The sequence below is a fragment of the Mytilus trossulus genome, chromosome 5 (genome assembly GCF_036588685.1).
Source record: "Mytilus trossulus isolate FHL-02 chromosome 5, PNRI_Mtr1.1.1.hap1, whole genome shotgun sequence".
Classification (NCBI taxonomy): domain Eukaryota; kingdom Metazoa; phylum Mollusca; class Bivalvia; order Mytilida; family Mytilidae; genus Mytilus; species Mytilus trossulus.
Window position 1 is genome coordinate 60,080,132 of NC_086377.1, and position 21,946 is coordinate 60,102,077.

The following is a 21,946-nucleotide window of genomic DNA, read 5'->3' on the forward strand; positions in this document are numbered from 1 at the left end:
AAATGACATCAAGAAGACTACATAGAAGATTGTCGCGGAGGCGATTCTAAAAAGTAGTGAATAATTTCACAAAAACAATAAAAATCTGTCATTAACACTCGTTTCTACAAATAACATTATCAACTAAATAAATGGGTATATGAATAAAAGAAGTATGGCACATATTCATAACCAACAAAGTTTTGTCACCAACAAGGCTACATAGATTGTTATTATATACATATAAACTTGTAAAAATGTGAACGAAGATATTGGAAATACAAATATCAATGAAATAACAGTCCACTGACAAACATAACTGAAAGACAACAAGAAGGCTACACAGGGTATTGTCGCGGAGGCGTGTCTACAAATATAGTAAAAAGAAAGGATCTAATTAGTAATCGTACAACACCTCTTTAATTTTATAAAGATCTGTCACGAGCACTAGATTCTACAAATACAGATGTCAACCGTGAAAATGTAAATGAATAAAAGAAGATAAGTGACAGACATACGTTAATGAAACAACAGCCTTCTAGCAAACCTAACCAAACAGAGATCAAGAAGGCTGCATAGATGATTGTCGCTGGGGCGTTTCTAGATAAAAATAGTGAAACCGAGTGACGAATTACAGAGAAATGATCAACGATCTGTCACTACCATTAGATTCTACAAATAATAATGTCAACCGACTAAATTTGAACGAATGAATAAAAGGATGTATGAGACACGCATACGTCAATGGGACAAATAAGCAGACCGCTGACAAAAAATAACTAAAAGAAGAAACCAAAAAGAAAGCGTAAATGATTTTGTCTCGGAGTAATATCGAAAAAATAGTGAACAATTACACCGAAACTATCAACGATGGGCCATTAACACTAGATGCTACAAACAAATAGAAAACAATTAAAATATGACACACGATAACCACTAATGTCGACACCTTTTACCTTATCTGTAAGTTCCAAATTTGTCAGGCGCTAAATTAAGATGAGCATAATGGTGTTGATGGATAGTTGTTTAGCGTTAAGCGACAAATAAACTACAAATATAGGACAAGAACATGTTAATGCAGTATAGACAACTCATTAGACACAACTAGCAGTACATGTAGGATGTATTTTGTAAAATAAAACAATTTAGATTGGTGCCACATGCGGAACAGGATCTGCTAATCATTCCGGAACCCCATATTTTGGTTGTGTTCATGTTTTTTAGTCTTAAATTTTATATGTTGTGTCTTGTGTACTATTATTTGTCTTTTTCTTTTTCAGCCATGGCGTTGTTATTTTTTTTTCGATCTTTGATATTGACTGTCCCTTACATATGTTTCGTCCCTCTTTTACATATGTCATTTAAAACAGTTAAAAATCAAAACAAAGCGCTACAAGTACAAGTCTACAAACTTCTATCGTAACAGAGAAAATTTTAATCATATAAAGAAAAAAACATCAGCAAAATTTTATTTTATTAATTTTGATTACTTAAGTATGAACTTTTTGATATACGGCAACAATTAGTTAATCTGTTATGTCTCAAATACTTTTCATACATCTGGCTTAAATTACTCAAAATAATCATTTTATAACATTGACCACTGATAATAACACACAGTTAAATTGTAGATTTGATTTTTACGAACAGCCATGTTGGTTTAACAGCAAAAACACATAACATATATAATTTGATATGCGCATGCACAATAAATGACAAATAAATGTCAATCGGCAACTCTCTGGTGAATACGGTACTCTTCTATTGTGAGATCGAGAAACGGAATCGGTCGAATTAGTGAATGATGGTACTTATTTGACGATCCTAAATTTGATGTCGATTCTAAGACATGCTATAGTACCATATGTCACTCCGAAAAACACGTTAAACGATATGTCACACATATGTCATGGTGTATGTCATAAGATATTTATTGAAGCTTCATTACCTCCTCTCTTGTTCTTGTGGAAGACATACTGAGATGTCTTTCTCTTCGGAATATCCTCTTGAGTTCAAGTCGGAAAGATCGACCTGACAGAATGTATATAAAGAAATTCACACCATAATTACAGTAAGATATAACGGAGACAAACGATTGAAAAGGCATCAGAAAGAAAACCATCTCTATGTCCTGGTTCTCTAGAGTTACCTGCCATACAAATGATATTACCACAAGAGGGAGCATGGTTACGAGATAAGTAAATGAGATGGCAAGTAACATCAACGTTGTTTTGTGAGATCGTTCTACAACGCGAGATCTCGTGTTACCAGAAGCAGCCTTTCTCACTCGATGTATCTGATAGATTACCATGCTGTTACAAACAAGTACCAATATAAACGGTAATGTTAGAACGAGTGTAAACTGGTAAAAATATATGTGTAGATTCAAATATTCTGAATGTGTGTCCATATCGCCTTCACAGTTACCGCCTACATTTTTTATCATTATGAAACGGAATATTTGAGAAATGCACATAAGAACAAAAGTTGAAATGATCATCACGATTGCTCCGGTCTGTGTTCTCAATATTGTCTTTCTAAACGGCAAGCACATCGCTACAACCCGCTCAGCAGCCATTCCTACAATTAGCCATGATGACATTAGATAACACACGTGCTCATAAAAGCTATAAATTTGACAAGAAATGTCGCTGTAATTTGTAAAGACACCATCTTTCTTTTTATCGTGCATGAGTTGGTGAATCAATGCGATCTGTCGATTAATCAAACATAGACTGTCAAATACTGCCAAAGCACAGAGAAAATGACTGTAGGATTTCTTGCGAAGGGATTTGGTCTTCATGAGTAAAAAAGACATTATGTTCCCGCCAATTCCAATAAGAACGATAATCGGTGTCACTATTTGCTGGGTCCACCATCCCCATCTTTCTGGTTGGCGACCTTCAAAATACAAATATGAAAAATACAAATGTATGATAGAAATAATAGAAATTAGATTAGACTACTTCAATTCGGAATTCTTTAATTTTTCAACTATTTGTTCTCATTTGTTTTTATTTCTAGTTCTTACAATGTTTACCCTTTGTTCTCCATTCTTTATATTTTGAGCCTATTTTTTCTATTTTTTTCCCCATTTATCTGTACTATTGGTCCATTATTTACTATTCTAATTAGTAACCATTATATAAAGGTAAATTCATGGTAAACCGCCATCTTGGATAATACAATTGCAGTTCAAAATTGCTCTATTAATTTGCCCCAATCTGCAAATTTGGAAACGGATATGAAACCTCAGTGGGTAGACTGTTTATTTATGTAAAGAAAAACTTGGTAATTATTGTATTTTATTCTGAATATTTAAACAAATATTAAATTTTGTGTTTTAAAAATATCTTTTATCAAATAGGCAATTTAAAGGCAAATAACTGTTTTAATAAAAAAATATACTGAACCGATAGTACAATGTACCAAGCAAACAAGTTTGGTGACACCATTTTTTCTGTTTATTTTCCTTAAACATTATATTAAACCTATCTTTTTACAATTTATTTATAATTTTATCTCATAGATTTTCTTTATGTACACTAATGTGTTTTTTCACGAACAATTTAACTAAATATAGGCAATTTTGCAATGACCCATAGCTTGGCAAAAAGCACGGTGACCCATACTTTTTAATTTGTTTCTGAAAAAAAACCATGGTAAAATCTTCATTTTAGCAAAGCAATAAAAAGTATCAGAAAATTCTATCTCAAAAAGTATATACTTATGATCTACCTTAAAGACGTCTGGCGGCTTGATGAAGGAACGAAGTGCGCAAATCATATTATCTAAATAAGTTTTTTGAAGAACATGTACAAGTGTAAAAATAAGGCATTTGATCAAATCCAGAATTCAGATAGTTTAAGAACTGAAAAAAGTGGATTGAAGTGGGTAAGAATTTTAAATGAAAATTTCTTTAACACACAAAAAGTAGATGCATGCTCTAGGCAGGTGTTGCCCATTTATAGCATTATGTTCAAATATAAGTTTCACACCTCGGCCGATTCCGTAATTTCATCTAAGAAGACGAAGAGTAGCGGATTCAAACGAGTATTTCCGATTGATAATTTCCACTTACCTATGGCATGTAATGTTCCATTTGTGAAGTTTGACTCCATTCTAAAATGAGAAATTTAACTATTAAATATGCAAACAAACATAAAATAGTGATTAAAATGTTTGATTTCACCATACGTCTTGTGTACATTGTTTTACATGTGCGTACCGATTGCTCAAAGACGAATGCTAAAATATAACACAATGATGATAAAGACCCTGCAATATTTCAGAATACAGAGCCCCATCCCGACCCTCTTTTATTCAAATTGCATCAGTCGTGACAATAAATAAATTAGGCTGCGGACAAAATGAAGCAAAAAGGCTTATATTGATCTAGCATTGGTCGTTAAGATTCTGGTTAGAACTAATTAAGTACTGTCCTTGCTGAAACGTTCTATTGTCTTTGTTTACGTGAGTTGACAAAAAAAGATGCACATCGATGCCGGCCAAATTACTTACGAATTCGAAAGAATAAAACGTTTTCGAGTATGCCGTTTTTTCTTTGTATTTCTTACAATTTTAGCATATTATTTGTGCAATTCGTTTATATTTTACTTTATCTATAAAAATACAGAATGGAAAAAAGAAATGTGTTAAAGAGACAAAAATCTAAACAAAAGCCAATGTTTGCTAAAACGTTCAGTGGCAAATAGCTCATGCATTATTAAAACAAGAGTCGAGAGATATTCAAACTCTTCTAATCAGTATGAATGTAATGAGTTATTTAGTCGACGCATGTATTATATCAATACCATACATTAACAAGAATTTTTGGTGTAAAATCAGTTAGTTTCCTGGCCTCAGACACGTTTCTTTTTTATTCTTTTTGGTCTTATTTTAATAAGTAGTAAGTGAGCAGCCATTTAACTTCAAGGGGGAGTGGATTATGTCTTTATTCATAGTCAAATATTTTTGTTTGTCATCTGTTTGACTAAAATATTTTTTTTCATCAAACTGGGAATCATATTTCTTTTGGAAAAAACACCCCCTCTCCCTCTCCTGGAAATTAAATGATCCTTCCCTAACACAGACATAAAAAAATCGTCTTTGGTTAAATGAATCTAAGAACATAGATTCATTATAGCATTATTAGAGTTTTATTCCTGTAACACTAACGTCTTCACTAAATCAGTGTCTCTTTTATTCAGTGCGTGTGCTTAATAAAAGTTTTCTTTCAGTACGTTTCAGTATATTGTCGGTCATTGGAGTTACCATTAATACTGATATTTAATTACTATGATAATGAGTTCATACAGGGTGACAATCTATTTCCTGAATAGAGAAATATAGTGTCACATAAAAGACACTTTCCATGCCCGTTCTTTCTTCTAATTATTGGTTTGTGAGAAACAAATTATTTGTTATTGTATATTTTAACAATTGAAAGAAAAGACATGTTTGGTGGGAACACTAAAATTAATAGGATTGAAATGTAAAGAAAACAAAACATTTGTAAAACTTTGTTTATCAACAACAAAGCCGGGTACAAAGCAGATGTTCTGGAGGCAGAACTATGACAGTCATGATGGGCTTTTTTATTTCCGTTTTTTATATAGATATAGGACGATGTGGTATGAGTGCCAATGAGAAAACTCTCAATCCAAGCAACATTTTTTAAAGGTACACCAGTTTATGTTAAGGTACGACCTAAACACGGAGCATTAGCTCACACCGAACAGCAAGCTGCAAAGGGCCTCAAAAATAACTATGTAAAACTATTCAAACGGGGAAACCAACGGTCTGATTCTATAAATAAAAAACCAACGAAAACTAGAACCACGTATGAACTTCATAAACAGACGACAACTACTGTACATTATATTCCTTACTTAGGACAGGTTAAGCCATCATGCTCTATTTATAAATTGTGTCTGGTATCTTCATTTTTTATATTTCAGCACCTCAATTCTCTCTTTTTTATACGTTTTTTTTGTAAATCAACCCGAATCTCATGCATGACGTCACTCCTGTCTGATCCTTTTTAAATATTTTAGCCTCGCCCCCTCTCCCATAAAAATCATATGGTAGCTGTCTATAGATAATATGTACTTTAATATTTAAAAATCACAATAACCAGGTCATTGTAGATAACTGCTTTCATTGTTTAGGGAGCTACCATTTGATTTTTATGGGGGGCTAGGATGAAAAATTTTGTCCTGCCTTTTTTTTTTAGCTGTAATCCCTGTCCTGCCTTTTTATTTTTCACTCTGTTCGGTCCTGTCTTTTTTTTTTAGTTTATCCTGACTTTTTTTTACCTAAATTGTCGTCCTGACTTTTTTTTTTTGCAAGTGTCTCATCCTGCCTTTTTTTTTTACTCATAACTCCTGTCCTGCCTATTTTTTTCAAATTTCATCCTAGCCCCCCCATAAAAATCAAATGGTAGCTCCCTTACATTCACGCATTAATGAGATATACGGCGAGACAGTTTTAAACATTAACTTATCAAATATAATGTCTAACTTAAATCATTAAATACTGTATTGATAAAATCGTAAAAAGAACAAATTATGTCTTATTATTCCATCAGTGTACCGTGTTTTACCAGTCTCTCGTTATCGATCTCGTACTTAGATTGCATATAACGTGATTATCAAATGCCGTGCGAGTTCTTGGATTGCAAACCGCAGTAAATGTATGAAAATGTTTTAAAAGAAAAAAATAGATTTTACAGTACTGTTTCACTATAATTTTTCTAAAGAAAATGTACTTTTAAACAAATAAGCGACCCCCCCCCCCCCCCTTTCTCCCCTTTTCAACGTTAAGCGTATTTCAATGCACTGGTAGCTGTACAAATAAGAGGATGAAATGTGATTGCCAATGAGACAATATTTAACAAGAGCCGATATGACACAAACATTAACAATAATAGGTCACCGTGTGGCCGTCAACAATAAGCAAACACATTACTACATAGTCAACTATAAAAAGACTTCGTAACAAAACAGTACACCCATGCAAATTACGAAACCAACAGCCAAGCTAACATATTAAAAAACGTATAGAAATAAATAAACGTAGAGTGACTTATAAAATCCTCCACAGTTTATTACTATAGATGCATATTGCAGTATAGTTAACACACGTATGTAACATTAATACGATTTTCAGGTGTTTTCAATCAATTTTTCATGTCTCGTCTCAATAAGTTTTAAAAACACATCAACCTTTAATTGTTTAAGATTATTATCAAAAATGGGGCTTACATTTGAAATTTTACATTATTCACAAGATAATAATCAAGGTTCAAATGATAGTATACTTTAAAATGGATATTAACACATATTTATTTCTCAAAATTTGACAGGCGTCGAACAAACATTGGCTTTCATTAGTGTTTTAAAAAAGCAATCAATGGAAAATTAGACAGATCAAAAGATTTTTAACCCAGCGTCAAAGAAGTCGTATGATAAGAGACTGGGTAATCGAAAATAACATGTTATAGAATAAATTGTGAGAAATTATGATATGGCAACATATTTGCCCTTTCCCCCCCTCCTTTCAATTTGAAAATCAAAAAGTGTTATAAATCTACCAAAATTATTACAACATTCACGCAGAAAATCTAGTCAACAAAAGAAACGATAGCATGTATTTTCCATTTATAATAAATAACATACACTTCCCCGACGTAGATAATTCGAACATAATGTTTACTGCCACATATCTTTGGTTATTCAATAGGAAGATAGCAAAGTTTGTAGGGTTATGTAAAATAAACCATGTCGTATACAACGTTAGAAGAAAACCCGAAAGTAATGTCAATAAAAGAGGGACTAAATGGGGATAACAGGGTGGAGAATAAGGGACAAAAGATAAAGAATACAAACCAACCGATACAAAGAATAGAGAAACAGAAGAAAAACTAGTATAAAGAATAGAGCAACAAAAGAAAAACAAATCCGAGAATAATGGAGTGCTAAAGGATTAAGCTTGGAAATAACAGGTAAAATTTATAAAGAATAGTGACAAATGATTTAAAATCATCAATACTGCAAAATTAATAAAAACCTCCCCTAAATCTACCATCATGATGTCATAAAGTATAAAATCTGTCATCATAGACACGTTATCACTTATGTTAATACACAGTCATTTCCTAGACATCTTCAAGGCTTCCGAATATATGGAATAACAGCTTCCGAACTAATGAGAAATCACTACAGGAAATTGTTTTAAAAACTGACGTATTTGTCGCAGTTTACCGGTTTCCAACTATCTTACGCAACATGCTTTGTTTAAAATTTGAGACGATAAGCCTTAAGCAAATTGTCTATCTCACGATTCGTATTAATGTGTGACAGTATCAAGCGATCTCGGAAATATATCTTGGATAATATTCTCGAAGAGTAAAGCGTAATGCTTTATTATCCATTTAAATTCTGATTCCGCGTCACAATATAGAACAATCTCGGAAGTATAATCTTGGATAATGTGTCCGAGGAATAAACATTCTTGGTTTATCCATTTACGTTCTGATTCCCCGTCACAATAATGACCGATTTCGGAAGTAAGCTTGAATAATTTGTCCGAGGAATAAACATTATATTATATTTTATCCATTTAGATTATTGTACCCGTCAAAATATAGGGCCATCTTGGAAATACATCTGACGATTAAACATTTCGGGTTTTTATTTTACATTTTAACTCCCAGTCATAACAATAATAGATCTTGACAATAGTATGTCTTCGATAACTGTGTATAAAGATAAAAACATTATTATAGTTTTCTTTTATATTGCCTTTCGATCTTGATCTAAATAACAATTTGAAATTACGCCCGTCACTTGAAATTCTAGTTGTTTAAATCCAAATCCTTGTCTCTAATTTTTCAAAGAAATCATCTTTTTTTACAAAGAGGACCTCAAAAGGAACTGTTACGGAAAACGAAATATCCATATAATCGTTAAGTCAACATAGCCAAAGGGGGGGGGGGGGGGGGGTAACAGGAAATCTTATTTGTACAAGTACACAAAGAGCAACAATCTTTTTGTGTACATATTATTTATACCATAGTAAGCTGATTGCAGGATAAATAATAATTGTTAACTACTTTAAGCAATTTTGGATGACAAACAAATCGTATGCATTGCCCTAGAAGGAACCATAACGCCGTCATTTTAAAAATAAAAATATTTAAAGCGAAATATGAGTGCAGTAAATAACCATTTATTACATTAATTATATAAAATAATAGATTTATTGATTCAATCTTATGATGTCTAGTGGCTGTTAATTATGTCCCAAGCGTTATTAAAACGATTATTATATTGAATTGAGCATTATAGTTGATGTATATCATATTTGTTGTTCGTTTATTGTTTTATAAAAACAAGTTCGTTTGTGTTCTCGTTTGCATTTAATAGCTTTACGGTATTGGGTTTGATCACTGTTTAATACAATACAGTGACCTATAGTTACAACTACGTAATTTGGTTGTTGGATTATAGAGGTCCGGTCAGAAAAAATAAAATCACAAAAATACTGAACTTAGAGGAAAATCAATTCGGAAAGTCCATAATCACATGGCCAAATCAAATAACAAAACGCATCAAAAACGAATGGACAAGGACTGTCAAATTCCTGACTTGGAACAGGCATTTTTAAATGTAGAAAATGGTGGATAAAAACTGGTTCTGTAGCGCTAACCCCTTTCATTTTAATGACAGTCTCACAAAATTCCGTTATATTTACATTGATGCGTTGAATAAACGGACACAATAAATAAAATGGTCAAAATATGGGTACATCAGTCATCATCGTATAACAATTTTAAAAGGAACAATATAACAGAACACAAACACATATACGGCCAGAAATGGGACGTTAAATCCGATACCTTGTGTAAAGAAGGAGAGTGCCACACTCTCTGTACTTTAAGAAACCTTGTAACAACTCTTAGACGCCTGTTATATGAATATTACCCAATATGCTCTCATTTTCAGGAGCCAGTTAAAATGTTTGCTAACATGCATGATATATTTGTCACTGGACGTTAAGCGAAGCCAACTGCCAATCAATCAATTTTGGTGGATAGATGTCTCATTTGCAATCATACCACATTTTCATATTTTTTATTACTTGTATTAGAAACAGATAATAAGATACTCAGCTACACTGTTCGTCCTATTCTCTTTGTTGTGATTGATTGTTGAATTGTTTCTTCATGTCCAGTGGCAAAAAGTTCACGTGTACAAAAAAGAGACAATAAATACAATAAGTACATTTAAGTTCGGCTGCAAGGTTAGAAAATTGGACTGAAATGCGGTCATTTATATTGCCACTGAAAAAAAAGGATTCAGGTAAGTTGAACAGAGGGAAATACCTTGTAACAGGACACCAACTGACATATCAGAACAATGTTTTAAAGGTTCTGCGTACTTACACATCCACCACAGCCTAACCAAGGTCCCACTTTGACAAGGTTTTTATTGCTACAAATGTACGCTTTACAGATGAAAGAAGTCAATTGACGGTCATTATTTTCTTCCGCAGTTTATACAAGAAGACCGAAGTCATATTGTTGTAAACGAAGCATGAATACATGACATTTTTTAATGCAAGCTTGATGAAATTCAACTTTGATCTATTTTTCACTTCAGAAATGAATGATAAAGAATGAGTTTAAAATATGTGTAATTTCAATACTAGTATGATAAAATTGTAAAGTAGTTGATTCATTGATTTAGTTATAACCAAATCCTAATTAAAGTTAATGAAGATTACATAGATTCATCCTTTTCTGAGTAATAAGACTTAATGACATTCTTAATATAAAATGTTCTGAAACTGGAAATATGCGAAAAGGAAAAGTTAAATGTCGATATATTTCTTCAAATACTTTGTTTGTTTGCTTGAACTATGTAGATTTTGCATGACAAAAGAAAACTATTTTTATATCAGGTAAAAGATCAAAGAAAACATATTCGTAAATCACAAAAGAATGCATTTCATTAAGTCAGACTATTCTAGTGTCAATTTAATAAAATGCATCGTAAATCTGCTTAACTTCATGTTAAGAAATGCTATATCTTGACTAGTTTGTATTTATATACATCCTATCGTTGCTCATGTAAGCAAAATTCCGGGAACAAGTCTTATTTGGTAGGTAACATTCGTGTAGTACAAGATTTCGCCTTATTTTCTTTACACGAGAAAATAGATCAAAGGAAACATATTTGTAAATCACGATTGAATGAATGCATTTCATCATTGAGCAAGACGGTTTAGGTGTCAATTTTTACTATCCTCATTAATGAAATACATCAGGAATCTGCTTTATTTCATGTAAAGAAATGCTTAACCTTGACTTGTTTTTATTTATATACACTCTATGCTTTCTGATGTAAGTATAAATTATGTGGGTAACACTGGTGTAGATTTCGCCTTACTTTCTTTACCAGAGAAAATAGATAAAAAAAAACGTGAATGACGATTGAAAGTTTTTCTTCATTAAGACAGACTTTCCTGGTGTCAAATTTTAATATTCTTTATACTTTTACTACATTTTTTTATGAAATGCATCGGAAGTCTGCTTTATTTCATTGTTAAGAATTTATTAATCTTGACATGTTTGTTTTTATATACACCCTATGGGCGATATGTTAAATATTCTTTACGCCATTTCAAGAAGAGAAAGAGAGACGAAATATAAAATTCAAACTCATAAGTCGAAAATAAACTGACGAATCCATATCTGGAAAAAAGACCAACCATTTTAATAGTACATACAGAATAAACCCAAACAAAAAAATAGGGTTGTACTCACGTGTAATCATATCCTGCTCCACATGTGGCAATGGGTATCAATGGTTGCAACTATTTATATTTTTTTTTTGTTTCTTTACAAATTGTAATGTCTCCTATTTTATTATGATACCTTATGGGAAGACAAAATATATCGATGCATCGTTCGTTCGTACTTTAAGTCATAAGAAACGAGTTAGTTGTGAAAAATAATGTTTATCCAATTCTTAAACCAATGCATTTATATATCATAAACTTAGACCTCTGTCCACGATTTTATCATTTTTTACGCAAATATATCGTAAAATCGTCAATTTTTTTTCTATCTGTCTTTTATTTTTTAACAAATATAGCTGCTCTTTAATGCAGTGTTTTGAAGCCGAAGTTTACCGATTGTTACCTTAAAGTAAACAAATAACAAAAAGCATGGATATTGAGCAAGTCTTTAACATGTTTAATCAGATAATTGTTTATTTTAATGACAGATCCATGCGTATTGCGATCACCGGATTTTTTACGAGGAGGGTCACGCTCAGGTTACTATGCATACGGAAAATATGTCGGCGAATTGCTTCCTGGAAGCAGCAAACAATTGAAAATAAGTAAACATCTTCTGTATGTGAACAAATTAAACATTTTCCTGAGAAAAAGGTATATGTACATAAGTTGTAAATTGAAAACTATCCATTTTGTTATAAAAAAACATATGCATATTTTTTTTAATTTGAGGTTTCTCATGACTTTAACGTTATTTTGTTTGCAGCTCTATTCAATTGAACACTTTATAGCTAGTCAAACATTTCAAAGTAACTTATTCATGATTTTGATAAAAAAAAATCTTAATATCTTATCTAAATGATTAAACGTTCAAACTTGTATTTTAAAACATACAGACGGACCTAACGTAACGACATAATCAGTGCAAAATAAGTTTTATATTAAGATCTTAATTGACTTTTATGACTAACTACTGTTAGGCCTGTCGACCATATTGTGGTAGTAACTTTTTTATTTATTAAGAACCTTAGTGTTGAAAGGCAATCCATGTGGTGTAGAGGGCGAACACCCCCCTCTGTTGATTGGTTATAATTTTAATGATAAGAAAATTTATCAAATTTTAGCATTAAATCGTCCAAATGTTTTGAGAATTGCGCTCTCTCTATTAAAAATCTTGGATCTTCACCTGAACGCAAAGACGATACATTCAATTAAATCGTAATATCCTTGATTGAGTAATGAATTATTTTCTGCATAACTACCAGACTGCGTGCTTACGATTTCACACAGAATATGATCTTATTAAAAAGATCTAATTAATAGCCTCTGTTACATGAGAAGAAAGGAAATTATCTTTTGGGGGAATTTATATAAAAAAAGAGGATGTGATATTATTGCAAATCAGACAAATCTCTACAAGATATCATAAGACACAGAAATTAACAACTGTAGATTACTGTACGACCTACAACAACGAGCAAAGCCAGCTTTGGAAAGGATCTAAATTTTTGCCTTGTTTATTCAAAGGAGGTCCTGTTTGACCCTTGAAAGACGTAATTATGTAATATTTATATATATATATATAATAAAAACAATATCAGCTACTCTAAATTTTTAGAACATTTGTTTATTCAAAAGAGAACACAAGAGCAAAAACAAATAAAAATATGAGCTTTTAAAAAAAATAACTCTGATAAAAGTTTAATAAAGACGCATACAACACCTGGTTCATACCTATAGCGATAATAAAAGAAAAAGCTAACTTATTAAAAAACAGTTTGCTCAGTACTAAGAGTTAGTATTTCTAATCAAAGTCAATCAAAGGGTAATGTTCAAACAGTTCGCATAGAATTGAAAATAAATTAAATCAAAGAAAAATTATTAGTCATTAAGACGGAATGTAAACTTCACTTGTTTGTACTTTTAACCTCACATACAGGTGTACAAGAAAAACAATATCATTTATAACATGAGATAAAACATAGCGAGACATTAAAGTAGTAAATACAAAACAGAACACGACGGGTGCCGTATACGGTGCAGGAAATGCTTACCCTTCCCATTAATGTAAATGTCCATTGGTTTCGTGAGACTTTCTTTGCTCATTTGTTTTGATTGTTACTGTCTTAAAATAAGTGTTTTAAATTCACAGATTTAAAACTGCCCCTTAGAGTTCATTTCTCAATTCAAACTCGACGAACATTTAAAAGTCATGTTCTTCCAGTTTGCTTAACATTGAAAAAAATCAACCAATGATAAGCCAACAAAACTGCGAGTTAACAATACTTTTTGTAATTATAATTACGAAGTGATAAACACGTGCCATTAGTATGATATTAAAAATGATAATTAACAATTAAAGACAATATACCTTTTCATATTACCGACTATACAAATTTTTCGACAGGTTACCTAATCTATTTTTAAACATATTGGTACTCGGTCCAAGACAATGCCGTAACAGTTCGCTTTAATAGCATTGGACATAACAATTTCAATCAAAAGAAAATTGATAAGTAAAAAAATGTTTATCGTACCTGTTTAATATAAGAATTAAATTCAGAGATTAATCTGCGTTAAAGAGATATTTCTCTCCGATAAACCTCAAAGGAAATTAATAAGTTAAGTTTTAATAATTGAAAGAAATACTTTCAATATTCTAACAGTTTAATCATTGAAAATTAAATATTTATATGAAAGAAAATTGATAATTAAGAAAGTATTAACAGTACCTTTTTCTAATAAGAATTGTTAATTCATAGAGATTAAATTGCATCAAAGAGATAATCTCTTCATTTCAAATGAAATAAATTAAAAAGTAGTATTCAAACAGTTCGCTTTAATAGTATTGAAAATAATAGACTCCAAAAGATTGCTAATTATAATTTAAATTAAAGAAAATAGATGTCAACAATACCTTTTATAATAAGAATTATAAAATCACAGATATAAAACTGCTTCTAAGTGCTAATCAGTCCATTAAAAACAATCTGAATCGACTTTATAATTGGGGTATACATATGGCGATACCATTTACAACTTCCACTCAGACAATCATCTGTTTGGCTAGATCGATAACCAACGATCGCATTTTATAGCAGAGACTTGTTAAATATTGCAATTTGTTCGATTATCATATTTTATCTTTGAAAAAGTTTAGTTGAGCAGATTATTAGTTAATGAAATTACTTACAACTTAAAGGTCTTCTACATAAAATTAGCAACGGAAATAGAGAATATGTCAAAGGGACACCACAGCCAAACCAAAAGCAGAAAACAGCCGAAAGGTTCTTCAACACAACGAGCAAATTAAGAACTCGAAGACGGCTTTAAGATTAAGAAAAATCTGTACTAGCTCTGGGAAAATGGTTGTCATTCTAAACTCCAAAATATACAAACAAACACTTGTGTACGCCAATGTATCGTTCATATGAGTCATGTTTAACAATGGCGCTATGATTTGAATTTGATTTTTATCACATCGAAATACTGCAGTTATCAAACAGAAAAAACGAAATAGTTGTGATATAACTATTTAACCCAATAACCTTGTTTTCATCATCACTCTTATAATTATTGAACATTGCCCTAAGTAAGTGCAAAAACGCCAGAGGGTGAGTTAAACACACAGTGTGTGTGTGAGCCTAATTTAAGATCATTTTAAGATGTGTTTAGTAACTCTTTGTAGAACAATTAATGTTCAATGGAATAAAATTTAACATTCAATTAAAAAAAGTAACAAATTTATGAAAGATTTGCCACTGGATTTCAAGCAAACAATGATAATCAATTGACGGGTAAGTTATATTTCGTATTTCCCCCCCCCCCCCCCCTTTTCCCCTTTAAGGTTAAATGATGATATTATGCACATTTATGATCGTTTAAACGTAAGTTATTTTATTTCGTTTATAATTACATAAACTATTTGCAACTGGATTTGAAGCAAACAATAATACATCAAGAAATCTGTTAGCCCAGGTGCATGACTAGACAAAAGTTGACCGTGCGCATATTTTTAGAACGAAGCGCTTCTGCGCTTTTTACAAAATGTATTTCGGTCATAGCTTTTACACCCCAATAAATTTACAAAAAGAAGCTTTCATTTCTTAAAAGATCATATCATAGGGAACATGTGTACTAAGTTTCAAGTTGACTGGTTTTCAACTACATCTGAATACCTTGACCAAATACTTAAACGTGCAGTAGGACAGACGGACGAAAGAACGAACGGACGCACAGACAGAAAAATATATTAATGCCCCTAGGTGTGAAAACTAACAGCATGGCTTAAACTTAAATTTTTATTCGAGTAATAATTATGTATGACGATAAACAACAATAATTGGTCTTTTTATAGGTTAAATAATAGCATGAAATAGATTCCATAACTTATTGCAAACTAAATTTTTATCTTTTATCAACCTTTGATATTAATATATTTAATCACACTGACTTTCTTTTGAGCTTATGTTGATATGTTTGATTAATAGGTGATTGCTAAACATCGCATTATCGGAAAGGGTTATGTCACGACCAGAGCTAACTATTAAACGATGTTTTTAAAGTATTATCTTATTTATTATTGGTAAGAGATGAACGATAACTGTTTATTCCAGTGGAAAGAAATAAAGAAGAGTATAAGTATTTTACAATCAGACAAAACAAAAACTCCCTTACTTTTAACAATTAAAAAAAAACAAAGATAATTACATTTTCTAGAAAGATGAATTGTCCTAATACTGTTCTTTCCCTTTAAAAAAATATCTTAATGACGGAAATATGTATTAAACAATTACACAAAAAAACAAAACGCTGAAAAAGAAATAAGAAAATAAAACTCACAATTTTCTGTATCTAATACTGTTCCCTTTTAAGAATGAAACCGAGTTATATCTTAAAAAAATCAAGATATACTTTTGATACACAATATGGCTTTTAGTTTTAGTTTAAACATATTTATTTATAGTGGATTGGGAAACAAGTTTTGCAACTTATATTAATCCCTTTCCACTTTGCGGGTGCGAGTGCTGCCTTGTAGCGGCATTAGCCTACTCTTTTTCGAAATCTACAAGGGTGTCTTTAACGTGCAAGAGATATGGCTCTCTCTTAACACGGGTCAGCCATTTATCGTCCCCGTCCGACGGATTATCATCGTTTTCTCAAGACCATACTCGCAAATGGTGTCAAGGGAGAGCCGAAAATTGAGTTCCTGAAATTTTCATCCCAAACGGGAATCGAACCAGGAACCTTTGTGTTAGTAGTCCGATGCACTAACCACTACACCACGGCTGGCTTTTAGTACTGTATTTACGAAGGAAATTATGTCACTAAAAAAATGGAACGGATACATGATATGGGGAGAAGAACTAATTTTCAATTAAATCATGTGTTAACCAGGGTTACGCTATAAACATTAAAATAACATAAAACCGAATACTTCATAAAAGTTAAGTAGGCCTTCTTAAAATTTTTTTTTTATCTGTTTATTTTCTAAATCTTGTTTTTTCTATGAAGACCAATTATAAATGTTTAGGCTAATGGATTAAAACATTGAAAAGTAATTAGGAAATGAGATTTTAATAATCATTTAATACAACCAGACTCGCATTTAACGGTTTCATGGTGAGAATTTAATTAGTTATAAACACTGCAATAGAGGAGATGATTTTATCACGATTTAATTAGGTTTGAAATCATATCATAAATCTATCATTAGGTTAATCGACAGACTTTTATACTTTTACGAGCTACCACCGTCGAAACAATGTAAACAAGAGGAAAGTACAAATGTTTAATAAGAAGGAATCATGTAAATCATGGATGGGGGTAAATGGAACGGATTAAGATTATCTGTAGAAACTACCAACGTCAAATCAAATTAACAGATAAATAGAAGAAATATTCAATTACAAGAAATAACATAAAGTCGCAAAGAAAGATGCAATCTCCTTTCTTTAAACCAATATCTTTGAAAACTGACGCCGATACCATGCCTAGTTGTGGCTACATCGTTTTAATCAATACCCAATAAGAAATTCCCTACCATGCCATGACCAAATTTATGACCATGAATAACATGAATAACAAAAGTATTAAAGACACGTGAACTGTTCTTCCTTTAAATCAGTTTCTTGGCAATTTCATACAAATTCCATGCCTAGTTGTGACTACAACATTTTACAGTATACCCAATAACAAGTTCCTTACCATTTTTATGGCAACTTTTAAGACCATAAACAACAGAAGATACATAGAAACAATCATCTGTGTTTAGACTCTTTTTCTTTGAAAATATAAAGCAATGGTATATTGTTTAATAAATAAGATAATAACAGCTTAAACAAAGGCAAGATCTTAAAAGAATGTTTAGCATGTTAACATCTAGTTCGTACTTTTTGATCCCTTAACGCGACATTTGATTGCCGTGTAAATACTTGCAATACACACAAGTCATTCTATCAGTACTTTATAATCATAACAACGAGCGTTGTTTCATTGGCACTTATGCCACACTTTCCTATATCTAAACAAACGCATGATACAAAATGAGGTTTATCGCAGGTATGGGTATGTTACTCCTTCAGATTGATCGATTTTCGATTTGAATGTAAAAATATAAAAAAGAGGATGTTTATTTTTCAATTAGATTGACTCAACAGGAGCATATCACACGTTAAGACATTATTTTACAACAACAACAAAAAACAACCCAACAGTTACAAAGCACAAACAGTTGATCAGATACATGTTTAGAATTTTAATACACCCATCTCATTCGCCTCCAAACAAAAATTAGGGAATACAAGAACAGATGTGTGTTATACAAGTTTCATATTTCATCTAAAATCTTATACTTTGAAATATAATGGAAGCGTTTTGTCTATCGGCTCATAGACTCAATTTTGTTATGTGACCGTGACTTCACCAACGTTTTTTTTTAAATTACTCCTAATAAAGGCAACAGTAGTATACCGCTGTTCAAAACTCATAAATCCATGGACAAAAAACAAAATCGGGGTAACAAACCAAAACCGAGCGAAACGCATTAAATATAAGAGGAGAACAACGACACAACACCGAAACGCAACACACACAGAAACAGACCAATCATCAGACAAAACACCACGAGAATAACAAATGTAACATGAAAACCAAATACATGAATTTGGGATAGACAAGTACCGTGCCACGTCTTATCTCAATATCTCAAAAATAAGAGAAAACACAAACGACTCAACGTTAAAATGCAACACAAAGAGAAATAAGTGAAATTTAGAAATAAATTATAAGAAACGACTGTAATCATTGTTTTTAAGATTGTTTTTTACAAATTTTCTTAATATTTAATGTGCACCAAAACTTCAATGTTATTCCTTCATAGACAGGCAAACAAGTCATTACTTAAATAGCGTTTAAGAAAAAACTTGGTCTGCGCTGGGATGGTTTCTTCACTCCTTAATACTGTTCGATTTTCAGTCTGAGTGTTGATGAACTAAAATCAGAATACATTTTGTATTCAATAACCGACTGTAATACATTGTGTAGACACACCTGCACCTTATACCACCAGAGATAGTAAATTATTTAAAGCATTTAATGAAATTATAAAAACGGTATTGATAAATATTTAAAATTAAATTTGTTTGATATAGAATAATTATTCATTAACAGCGAGGGTTAATTGAGTACTGTTTTACTATTTTATTGACAAACCGACGGAACAACAACGAACCACACTTAACGTCATATAACATGAAGACAACTGAATACCTTTCATATTTAACCGAAAGTAAATGAAAGCTTTGTTAATTCTAGTTTAGTCTGATTTATTAATTGTTAGGCTTATTCACTGATGGAAATTCAACGATGAGCCAATTCATTACCATAAGATAGAAACTACTACTAATTCATTAAAAAAAATGTTTGTTAATAAAAAAAAACGTTATCTGATGACAGCGTTTCTTTGATTACATTGAATATGACGTCATAACTTAAATAACGTCACAACTAAAATCCCTAACAACAGAACCAAACTCGGAAACGTTACGGTATTTCCGTTTCTCTTTTTAACATTGTTGATTTAAAAATAAATGCATAGACTTTGTCCCCATTCACAGGTAATTCCTGCCATCAAACAAACAGTGGCGTACCCCAGTAAATAATCAGAAGTATACAGTAAGCTAAACCAATGTCAAATGATTAAATTGATCTTTACTCATCTAAACACATTTGAATGTTTATATTTACTAGCAACTCACTGTAGTAACAGCTTACCAAAACGGCATACAATTATAGCACGAAAAGTTCGTAATTTTAGCAAAACATTTAATGAAATTATAAAAACGGCATTGATAAATAAAATAAAAAAGTTTGATATGGAACAATTATAAATTAACAGCGAGGGTGAATATGTTAATGAAATTATAAAAAGGATATATATAAATATTTGGAATTAAATTTGTTTGATATAGAATAGTTAAAAATTAACAACGAGGGTCAATTGAGTACTATTTTACTATTTTATGTACATACCAACGGAACAACAACGAACCACACTTAACCCCATATAACATGAAGACATTCCCAATAGACACAACTGAATAACTATCATAGTTTACCCAAAGTAAATGAAAGCTTTGTTAATTCTAGTTTAGTCTAATTTGTAAACTGTTAGGCTTATTCACTGATGGAAACTCAACGATGAGCCAAATCCTTACCATAAGATGTTAAAGACGCCATCAAACGAACAGTAGCGTACCGCAGTAAATGATTAAGAGTATACAGTAAGCAAATCCAATGTCAAATGATTATATTAACCTTCACTCATCTTAATACATTTAAATTTTTATATTTACTACTAAAGTAGAGCTCAATGCAGTGATAGCTTACCCCAGTGAATGATCAGAAGTATACAATACGCAAAACCAATGATGTCAATTGATTATATCGACCTTTGCTTATCAGAACAATTCAAATGTTTATATTAACTACATTGTAGTAACTCACTGTAGTAACAGCTTACCAGCACGACATACCGTTACAAGTTCGTATTTTGAGCGTTAACACTCTCTGCTAAACTGTCTACCTGGGCCTCAAACATAAAAAACTATAATTGTTACAAAAGTTGTGCTCAGAGCACAACATCGGACGCATTGATAGGTTGATGTCTGAGTGCAATAATCGTGCTATTAAATTTTATGAACGAAAGTCCGGATGTAGAAATAATAAAGATTAGGTTTTAGTTTGATATCGAATTTATTCATTTAGGAGGATGTAACATATCTAAAAGTATTATAATAAAAGAGGGACGAAAGATACCAAAGGGACAGTCAAAGTCATCAATCGAAAATAAACTTACAACGCCATGACTTAGAATAGAAAAAAACCCAGACAAACAATAGAACACATGACACAACATAAAAAACTAAAGAATAAAAAACACGAACACCAACAAAAGCTAGGGATGATATGAGGTGCTCAAAAGGGTGAGCATTTGAGGTTATATAATTACCTCAGCTAAACCTGATTTATTCGATATCAGAAGCATCATCATCGTTGTCTAATTGAAGTTAAAATTAGTGTTCAGGCCGATTGAATTGTTTTCCACGATAAAAGAAATATAATACTAAGATTATTTGTCAGTTTATACGTGTTTCTTATAGCAAAACGATATCAAACTGTTTAAATCATGAAGATACTATAAAGTTATCTCGGTAGATTGTGGTGAAATAACACTTTATTTGATTATAAGACAGAATTACATGTTTTTACTACTTTAGAATATACTAAATCTAAATAAATAAAGCTTTAAATCTATATATATATTTAACGAAAGAAAATATACAGCTGCAGATTTTGTTGCAATCCTAGAAATTAAAATCAAAATGCATTTATGAATTACGACGGCAAATCATTTGTGCTTAGATGTGTTCGGTTGTGGCTTTTTTAATAACTGGTCGTTTATCGGTAATATCGGCATGGAATGGATTTCAAACTATTTTTGATCATAATTTATTGCATACTGAATTTTTATTTCTTATGAACCTTCGATATTAATTGTCGAGAACACTGACTTTTTTTCAGTTTAAGGTGGTACCCAACACTTTCACTAAAATTAATTTGGCTCGTTTAATTTTCATAAAATTTATTCAAAATATTTACT

General features: G+C 31.4%; 1 protein-coding gene across 1 annotated transcript in view; it reads right to left on the reverse strand.

Moving 5' to 3' along the window:
• Positions 1-1,883: 1,883 nt before the first annotated feature.
• The window catches only part of LOC134719768 (FMRFamide peptide receptor frpr-18-like), a 33,990-nt gene continuing 13,927 nt past the window's right edge, over positions 1,884-21,946 (reverse strand). Inside the window, exons 2-3 of the mRNA XM_063582727.1 lie at positions 4,061-4,101; positions 1,884-2,880 (exon numbers count right to left, since the gene is read on the reverse strand). Of these exons, the coding sequence (XP_063438797.1) occupies positions 1,910-2,880; positions 4,061-4,100 (1,011 nt within the window). The 5' untranslated portion in view covers position 4,101 and the 3' untranslated portion in view covers positions 1,884-1,909. The remainder of the gene's footprint in view (positions 2,881-4,060; positions 4,102-21,946) is intronic.